This window comes from Carya illinoinensis, chromosome 10 (assembly GCF_018687715.1).
Source record: "Carya illinoinensis cultivar Pawnee chromosome 10, C.illinoinensisPawnee_v1, whole genome shotgun sequence".
In the NCBI taxonomy this organism is placed as follows: Eukaryota; Viridiplantae; Streptophyta; class Magnoliopsida; order Fagales; family Juglandaceae; genus Carya; species Carya illinoinensis.
The window spans coordinates 18,398,000-18,408,278 of NC_056761.1; the positions used below are offsets into that span (position 1 = coordinate 18,398,000).

At 36.2% G+C, this 10,279-nt stretch overlaps 1 protein-coding gene across 2 annotated transcripts; it reads right to left on the reverse strand.

Annotated features, from left to right (window-relative positions):
- Positions 1 to 374: 374 nt before the first annotated feature.
- Positions 375 to 4,231, reverse strand: LOC122280024. Of its 2 annotated transcripts, XM_043090978.1 has the most exons (3): positions 3,664 to 4,231; positions 3,355 to 3,552; positions 375 to 512 (listed from the first exon to the last, which is right to left on the reverse strand). In XM_043090978.1, exons 1-3 carry the CDS (start codon positions 3,713 to 3,715, stop codon positions 481 to 483), a joined length of 282 nt encoding a protein of 93 aa, XP_042946912.1. In that variant the 5' UTR covers positions 3,716 to 4,231; the 3' UTR covers positions 375 to 480. The 2 variants fall into 2 exon arrangements, with proteins under 2 accessions (XP_042946912.1, XP_042946911.1); XM_043090977.1 differs by having other exon boundaries at positions 3,355 to 4,231.
- Between the last annotated feature and the right edge of the window lie 6,048 nt (positions 4,232 to 10,279).

The following is a 10,279-nucleotide window of genomic DNA, read 5'->3' on the forward strand; positions in this document are numbered from 1 at the left end:
GTAAAGTTGCACAAACTTCTTCAAATTCTTTTAGATGCAAATAAGGACTTTCTGAATCTAAGCCATGAAACTTGGGAAGTAATTGGATTACTCCCGGTTTTAAATCAAAATTTCCCATATTCGTAGGAAAAATCATGCAAGATGGAGTACTTGTCCTTGTAGGCTGCAAATATTCGCGCAAAGTTCTCATTGGCGGATTATTTTGTGCCTCTTCATTTTCTTGTTCGTCATGAACACTACGATTGTCAGCCATGGTATTAGAATCAGAATTTTTAGAATCACCTGACAAAGTATCAACCAATTCTTTTAAAACAATTTCCTCTCTTCTCAATCTACCCGTTTGATCACGTTGCCACGAGATCATTCATCATAGAGGATCGAATACATTCAAAAAGTAAAAACAAAATGCAAAACAAGCAAGAAAGTAAAAGAAAAAATTTTGGAACAAGATTACCAAATGGTATGAACATGGAAGCAATGTTACATGCTCTGTTTTCCGTAAAAAATCATACCTGCAAAAAGAAAATGAAAAACAATTAGCAAAAGATTACTAAATTTTTTTTTTCTTTTCTAAAAAAAAATTATCACACATTGCAATCCTCGGCAACGGTGCCAAAAACTTGTTGCGCCTAAACTTTGACTCAAATTAATGAACTAAAAATTTAGTGCATTTTAACCTGCAAGTATATAGGTGTTGTAGTATCTTACAGGATCGAATCCACAGGGATTGATTTTTGTGATAAAGAAAATAAATTTAGACAATGAAACGAAGTTACGAAAAGAAACGTGCAATCAAATGAAGATTGATAAAATAACTGAATCAAACTAAAATGATAAAATGAATTGATATGGAGAAAGACTAAGGTTTCGAGGATCCGTCTAATAATTTATGATATTGTTTCCGATCGATTTACTTCAATTAAACTAGAATAATGATTCCGTTTAATTGGAAGATTTAGCATTTAAGATCAAGAAAAATAATTGCTTATGATTGAGCGTGAACAATTGATGATTAAAACATTTAAAAATCTATTTGAATACCACGGGGATTCCTCAAGCATTCACTGTATTCAGAAATTACAATGAATCAAGACGAGTATATAGATAATCAAAATATCTAATAATAAAATCTTTCAATCAATCAAGCTCGCAGAATAAATTTTACGTGAATCCAAAAACAATATTTAAATCATTAAACTTCACCTCTAACCTTAGTATGGAAATTTAGCCAATCATATTTATTATAAGTGCTATAGAAACCATATAAATATTATTCATTAGAAAACTAAAATGAAATACAAGAAATACTAGGCAATAATTTAGAAACAATAAAATTTAAAACTCAGTTGATGCGAATAGAATAAAATCCATGTCATTGTTGAAATGAAGCTAGCAAGGCTGGGGAGTTCTCTTCAACTCCCAACTGATTGACTCCTTTTAAAAACAGCACTGTGGAAAATTACAGCCGACACTCAACTCCAACAACAAGCAACCGACTCTCCAGCCAGCAGAATAACATTTCTTTCACTCACACATCCCACTGACCAACCGACTCTTCAAACTCAAAGAAACTTTGACCGACTTAACTCAGTGACCGACTCCAATCCGATCCAGAAAATTCTGCTGGTTCACGTTAACTCCAACTCAAGCACCACCGACTCCAAGCACAACCCTCAGCTCCCTCTCCCTCCAATCAAATTAATCCAGCTGATGGAACCTACTTTCTTTCTAATCCAACGTCTCACTCTCCCTCTCTCCAACCGAATTCACACAGCCCCCACCAATTATGATCTCTCAACTTTTAACTCCAGCAAATCACCTCTCACCTATTCAATTATGCACTGACCGACACAACTATCTCTTCTCTCCCTCTCTACTCATGACCAACACACCTCAACTCCTCTCTATGTCCCACGTAACCCTCTCACTCTACAGCTCTCCAACCGATTGCTTCTTTTTTTTTTTTTTCAGCTAATCACCTCTCACCGATTGCTCTCTGTTTTTTTTTTTTTTTTTCAGCTAATCACCTCTCACCGATTGCTCTCCTTTTTCTTTACGTCCAGCAACATACATATATATAGCTACTTCTAGTCGTCCAAACTCCATCCTCCAATCACAATTCCTTTTTCTTTCAATCACCACCGATTTTCCTCTTCACTTTCCTTCAATCACGATACCTCTCTTTCTTTACACACCAACCAACTAATATTCAACTCATGCACCGATTTCTCTCTTCAATTCAATCAAGCACCTATTTTCTCTCATCACTCCTACACGTCTCCCTTGTTGAAAAATTAAACACGGCACTTCTCTACTCACCCACTCTCCTATCTCTTCTCTCCGTCCACTTTAGCTGTACCAACCTTCTTTCTTTTTTTTTTTTTTTTTTTTTTTTATTTTTATCAGCCCACATGCCTTCACGTTTTAGCTCCATTTTTAGACTTTAATGTTGCACCTCCAAAAATTCTCAAGCCTCCGTGAGTTTCGTTCAACCATGAAGATCACATGTATCTTGAATAATCAAAGGAAGAAAATAACCACTGATTCTTCATTTTGTGTCTTCTTTTTCAGCTGCCAAGTACGTCCTTCCTTCCTCTCAATTAGTATGCATTTTTGATCAAAAGTTCCAACCGGATCTCATTTGAATTTTATTTAAACTGAAATTAAGAAGAAAGAAATAACACTCAAAAATAAATTATCAAAAACAGATTATATATGTGAGGAAATATTGTCCCATTAAATCATAGTTATAAAATTAAGCATAAATATGATATCAATCAATTAAAAATCACAACTCGTATTTATGCTTATTAACTATTTTTCCTTCTAAAACCAATAATAGTGTCATGAAAAATTTAAAATACATTGGTTTTAAATAGCTAAAATATGCAATATTTCAGCTCAATCACTTAATAATAAAGAAAAATCTCTTAAGAGTTGCTAACACCATTTTAAACATCAAACTTATAAAAGACAATCCATTAAAAAAATATTCTTACAGTTTTTGAATTATAAAAACTCAACCCAAACCGATTTAAAACACTGTTCATTTAATAAAAAGGCTAATAGGTAGAACGCATGAAATCCATAAAACACCGTTCAAAAAAATATTCGGTTAAACCTTTCAAAATAAAAGGGTGTCAAAATAGTTATCCTAAAAGCATTGATATATAAATGTTTTCTGAAATGACTAAAAGGGGATAAAAAGTGGAAAGATGATGGATAAAATTGTAATGTCATTTGAAGAATAATACCCTAGTAGTACACGAGAAAGATTTTTAAAAAATCAAAAATTTCTTCTTCTAGTCAACAAGCTCTTGAGAAGGAAAACAAAACATTGTAGGGGAAGATTACCAACAGACGCCAACGGGATGAAGGCTGGAAGAAACACAATGCAGGGCTTCGCAGAAAAGATCACAAGCGGTGGCATAAGCTTACAAGGAAGAAGAACTTGCATCAATTTACCCAAACAAAGGACATCGTGCAGGGGAGAGGAGCACTGTGCAATTGAGCTGGGTTGAGAGTGGCGTGCGACAGCCTTGACCAGGGTGGCTGAAAACATAGAGATTTGATGCGAGACAGAGTGGGAGTGAACGGAGAGAGATACAGTGAGAGAAAGAGAGATGGAGAGTGTGAGGGAGAGAGGTTCGGTCAGTTGCTCACCAAGGAGAAGGATGCACGCAGCAGTGGTCGAGATGGAGGTTGAAGGTGACATCGCTTGGCTGGGTTGCGGTGAGCGAGTGGCAAACAGAAAAAGAAAGTTGTTCTATGTTTGGCAAGTAAAACAAAGGGTCCTCTGCGAGGTTGAGAGGTCTGGCCAGAGGTTTAAACTGTTGCAAGATGGAGACAGGGTGGTTGCCTTCCGTGAAGCTAGGCAGCATCAGAGCCCTGGTGGGTCCTTGGTGGTGAAGGGAGGAGACTCGAGCTATTGGACATCACGTGGGGTAGTTGCTATTTGTTACCGTGGCTATAGGTTCTTCATAGATGTGGAGGGTAGTAGTTAAATCGGTGGTTCTCGATGAGTTGGGGTGGCTAGAGGCTTCATGTGGGCTGAGCAGCATGTGGTAGTGTTTCACTTAAAGATGCGACTTGAAGTTTCTTCACCCAGGAGAGGTAATAATTTGCATATATATAGGAATTTCAAAACAAAAACCCTAGAGAGGATGCATGAAGAAAAAGATCGTGATAGTTGGTTCACACGGGAATAGGTTTGGGCTTATGGGTGATCAGGTAGGGCCATTCAAAAATTTGTGCCTAGGTTTTGGATAGTGTAGGAAATCAATAAAAGGGCATTTCGCTGAATATTGGACCTCGACTCAAACTAAGAAAACAAAAAATCCAACTTGTTCAAAAATGATCTTGGCCCATAAAAAGATTTTTAACCAAAATGTCCAAGTCGAAGGAAATCATAATTTACCGAAAGAAATATTTTAGGTTTGTAGTCTACTTAAAAAGAATATATATTTGAAAACTCAAAAAGGTTTCTCACACATATAAATCCAAAAATCCTTTAAAAGAACTTGGCACTGGACTCAAGTATTACAGATATGATTAGCTAAAGTAGTTATTTTATATTAAAAAAATGATGCAACTAATCACATTAATAGAATATGCAAGAGCGCACAAAAATGACTACACATAAAATTTTTGTATATATATATATACACAATGAATGTACGTATAGTTATTGAAAAAGAAAACAAAAGAATATGATTAAAAAAAAAAAAGGAGATCCATTCATGAGGTTTCCTAGCATGCAGCTCGCTTGAAGATTGAAAGACATACAGATGTAAGAGTTTTTATTTAAATGCTGTGTCCCACACACCCATTTTAATAGAGTTTGAAATAACTCAAACTTATCAGATAAAATATGAGTGATAACGAGATAAGAAAACTTCTAAGCGATAAGATTAAAACTCTATATCTCTAATTATAGTCAGACACAAATTCTGATATTTCTTGATGGTCAGAAATCTATAAATAGCACTGAGAGGTTAAAGGGTTCTCACCTACAACATTAGAGTGCCTTTTGCCATCGCGAGACACTTGTGAGGCAAGATTGTTAGGGTGATCCTTCCCTCATAGCCAGATCTAATTCTTCATCGAATTGATGGAGAAAGGTACGCATTTATTCATCACTGTTTATTATTATAGATAATATAAAATCAAAGATCCATGTATTAATGCTCATGTTAAAATATTTAACATGTGGTATCAGAGCAACAGGTTATAGATTTTTTATGATCTTGATATAATATTGCACATGCCAATATCACTTTGATATATCTTTTGGTCGTGAAAGATAAAAATATATATTGCTTTGTACCGATATTATGCATTAATGCCACACATGCATAAAATTATAATTTTGATTCTATGTAGTATTAATGCATTGATATTCATGATCTGTATATGGAATATATATATATATATATGAAATTGCATATGTGAATTTCTGTATATTTATGCATATGAAATTGTATTTTTTTTATAAACTCTAAACTGTTTTTGAGATGAAACTAAATGGATGTTGTTTTCCTCAGCTTTGTTTATTAAAAAAAAAAAAAAATTCTAGCTGCTGGGTCTGGTTTTACCACCATGTGTGTGGTGGCTGTGGCTCATCGTGCTAGTGGCATAAAGGAGCTAAGAAGCCCAATCGTCGAAACACACTGTGCCAGCGGTATGGAGGAGATGGCCTTGAGGGGCAGCGTAAAGGGGCTGTATAGTCCGGAATGGGCGCCACTCAAAGCCATTTGTTGGTGGCTCTCATCGACTAAGGGGAGGTCAAGCGCCATGAGGAGGTTGAGAACCTCCTCACCGGCGTCTCTGTAACGGTAGTAGAGGTCTCCAAAGCCCACTACCGAGGTGTTTTGTGTATAATAAAAAGAAAAAAAAAGGGAAAGGGTTGAAAGGAGGTGGACCTCGACGGCGGGTGGAGGCTGGGGACGCCTTGCCGCTCTCCTCCTCGCTGGCAAGGACCACCGTGAGTTGCCGTGACCCTTGATGTGCTATGTGCTTGTTGAGGGAAGAAGAAACTACCTGGTGTGTCGCTGGTTCTTATCTAAGGAAGCATATCAATTTTATTACTTAGGTTTTCAGTAATTGTGTAATGGGTTTGGGTTTGGGCTTGGGCCATAGGCTTTGGCCCAGTCCAAGAAAGAAAAAATGCAAACGGGTCAATGGGCCACTGATGTGGCCCAGCCCAATAATAGAACCAAAATAATAAAAAGGGGTGGGATGGGCCTGTACAGTAGGTCTGGCCCAGGTCAACATATATAGTTGACTTGGGTCTTAGTCCGATTTTCTGAACCGGTCCGGTTTAGACCCGGACCGATCAGATTATTTTATTTTATTATTATTTTTTTAATAATATTTTTAAAAAAATTTATTTTATATACATGTTATTATTGTTATTTACATGTATGAAAATTTTATTATTTCTAAGGCTGAAGTTTTGGCCATAGGGACTTTTCGTTTAATTTTGAGTACTGGTCATTGTTTAGACCTTCATAATACATTTTTTGTGCCTTCTGTGAGGCGTAATTTAATTTCCCTTTCTAGATTGGACACTGATGGTTATTCCTTTTCATTTCATAATGGTAGTTTCAATTTGTTCAGAGACTCTTTATCTATTGGTTCTGGGTTTCTTTCCGATGGTCTTTATCGATTTTGTCTCGATAATTCATTTGTTCATAATACATATACCCATAACCATGAATTGGAACTGAAAGAAACATGACGAATGAACATTCTTATGACTTGTGGCATAAGAGATTGGGGCACATCTCCAAAGAAAAATTAGAGAGATTAGTAAAAGAAGTGATACTTCTGCATTTAGATTTTACTAATCTTGAAGCATGTGTGGATTGCATTAAAGGAAAGCAAACCAAACATACTAAGAAAGGTGACACAAGAAGTAAAGAGTTTCTTGAAATAATTTACACAGATATATGTGGACCATTCTCCACTGAATGTTTTGGTGGAGAAAAGTATTTTATCACCTTTATAGATTATTTTTCACAGTTTGGATAAATCTATCTACTACATCAGAAATCTCAAGTTGTTTCAGTACTTGAGGTATTTCTGATGGAGGTGGAAATGCAGTTAGATAGAAAGGTAAAAATCATCAGATCGGATCGAGGTGGAGAATACTATGGAAAGTATGACGAATCGGGTCGTAACTCTGGCCCATTCGCCAAACTTCTTGAATAGGGTGGTATTGTTACACTGTACATGATGCCAGGGACGCCACAGTAGAACAGTGTTGCTGAAAGACGTAATTAGACTTTATTGGATACGGTTAGAAGTATGGTAAGCAATTCTACCTTACCCAAGTCATCGTGGGGTGAAGCCATTAAGATGTCAACTTATATCTTAAACTGGGTTCCTAGTAAGTGAGTTCCAAAAACTCCTTTCGAGCTATGGACTGGTAGAATATCAATTTTAAGACACATGCATGTTAGGGGTTGCCTAACAGAAGTGAGACTTTACAACCCACATGAAAAGAAATTGGATCCTAGAACAGTAAGTGGATACTTTCTTGGCTACCCAGAGAGATCCAAAGGGTATAGGTTTTACTGTCCTAATCACAGTCCGAGAATAGTGGAAACAAGGAATGCCAAATTCATTGAACTTGGCGAAATCATTGGAAAAATGGAACCTAGAGATGTGATCATTGAGGAAGTACGAGTAAATGTCCCTATACCTACATCCTCAGAAAAGATAATGGTTCCTCTAATTGATTATCACAATGATACATTGGAACAGGGAAATGATCACCCATCTTAGAATGATAATACCACTAATGAACCAAGTTCGGAGTTACTAGAATAGATAGTCTTATGAAGATCTCAGAGAGATCGGAGACCTGACTGCTATTTTAGCAGACTATGTGGTATATCTCCAAGAATCTGAATTTGACATTGGGACAAGTGAAGATCCACTAACGTTTTCACAAGCTATAGAAAGATGTGATTCTAGTAAATAGATCGATGTTATGAAAGAAGAGTTGAAATCCATGGATCAAAATCAAGTTTGGGATCTCGTTGAGTTGCCTGAAGGGTGTAAAAGAGTCAGGTGTCAATGGGTCTTTAAGACCAAACGTGACTCTAAAGGTAACGTTGAACGACATAAGGCCAGACTTGTTGCTAAGGGTTTCACCCAGAAAGAAGGCATTGATTACAAAGAGACATTTTCTCCAGTATCTAAAAATGACTCTTTCAGAATCATTATGGCATTGGTGGCTCATTTTGATTTAGAGTTATACTAGATGGATGTGAAAACAGCTTTTCTAAATGGAAGTTTGGATGAAGTGGTCTACATGGAGCAGCCAAAGGGCTACTCAGAAAAGGGCAAAGATGACCTAGTATATTAGCTTAAGAAATCAATATACGGGCTCAAGCAAGCTTCCCGAAAATGGTACTTAAAGTTCAATGATACCATTACCGCCTTTGGATTTAAAGAGAACATCGTTGATCGATGTATATACCTAAAGGTCAGTGGGAGTAAGTTTATATTTTTGATCCTATGTTGATGATATCTTGCTGGCTAGTAGTGATATTGGCTTACTTTATGAAACCAATGGTTTTCTATGTAAGAAATTTGAAATGAAAGATATGGGTGAGGTATCCTTTGTAATCTAAATTGAAATCCTCCCGGATTGAAAACAACGGCTGTTGGGATTGTCTCAAAAAAGTTATATAGAAAGAGTTTTTGAGAGATTTGGCATGAAAAGTTGCTCATCACTTGATACTCCGATATCAAAAGGTGATAAGTTTAGCCTATCATAATGTCCTAAAACTGAGTGGGAGCATAAAGAGATGTCAAAAATCCCCTATGTTTCGGTTGTGGAGAGCTTGATATATGCATAAATTTGTACGAGACCAGACATTAGTTTTGCAATTGGCATGCTTGGGCATTACCAGAGTAACTCAGGGATGTCTCATTGGAAAGTAGCAAAGAGGGTATTGGGATATCTGCAAGGAACTAAGGATTACCAGCTTACCTTTAGGAGAACTGACAACTTAGAGGTAACTTGATACTTAGACTCTGATTTTTTTCTGTTGTTCTGATAGTAGGAAATCTACTTCTGGATATGTTTTCCTACTAGCCGGTGGAGCGATCTCATGGAAAAGTATGAAGCAAACTATCACTGCTTCATCAACAATGGAGGCTGAGTTTGTGGCGTGCTTTGAGGCCACATTGCATGGTTTATGGCTGAGGAACTTTATCTTAGGGCTTGGAGTTGTCGACTCTATAGACAGGCCGCTAAGAATTTATTGTGATAATTCCTCTACAGTATTTTTCTCTAAAACTGATAGGTATTCTAAAGGTGCTAAACACATGGAGCTCAAATACCTAAGTGTTAAGGAGGAAGTGCAGAAACAAACATTGTCTATAGAACATATTAATAGAGGGTCTAGTAGCGAAGCAGTTTAAAGAGCATGTTGACATAATGGGTCTTATGATGTAAACATGTTATTGAGCTTGTAGATGTTTTATTTTGGACACTTAATGATATCTATTATGGTTGTTTTGTTTCTGTTTTTTTGTCTTTCCACTTCTTTGTACATTGAATGGTTTGGAAGAATGATGACAAGATAATGTCTACAACAGACATGAATTAGAACCCAAGGCATCACGGTATTAGCTTTAATTATCCCAATCAAAGATCATGTAAAATTAGTTACTGGTGTTGTGGTACATGGAAGAGAATTTGTTAATTATATAATAAAGGACCGCCATGACTCGCATCAGTAGTTGATTTGATATTGATATTACAGAATTCATGTAATGTACTTTGTGCTATAAAAGTTTCAGGAAATGAATTTGTGTAGTATGGTTAATTTCCTGTAATAAACTCATGAACGGAAATATTATTTTGTGGGCATATGGGCCAAGTGGGAGAATGTAAGAGTTTTTATTTAAATTCTGTGTCCCACACACCCATCTTGATAGAGTTTGAAATAATTCAAACTAATCAGATAAAAGATGAGTGATAGTAGGATAAGAAAACTCCTAAGAGATAAGATTAAAACTCTATATCTCTAATTATAGTTTGATACAAACTCTGAGATTTCTTGATGGTCAGAAATCTACAAATAGCATTGAGGGGTTAAAAGGTTCTCACCTATAACATTAGAGTGCCTTTTGCCATTGTGAGACACTTGTGAGGCAAGGTTGTTAGGGTGATCCTTCCCTCATAGCCAGATCTAATTCTTCATCAAACTAATAGAGAAAGGTACGAATTTATTCATCACTTTTTATTATTGTAGATCAT

What these genes read in the sequence shown, in the direction of transcription:
- LOC122280024 (XM_043090977.1), bottom strand. Translation starts at nt 3,715, where the DNA reads ATGTCACCTTCAACCTCCATCTCGACCACTGCTGCGTGCATCCTTCTC. An exon ending in CATCCCGTTGGCGTCTGTTG is followed by an intron (nt 513 to 3,354) that starts GTAATCTTCCCC and finishes TTCTTTTTGCAG; the next exon opens with GTATGATTTTTTACGGAAAA.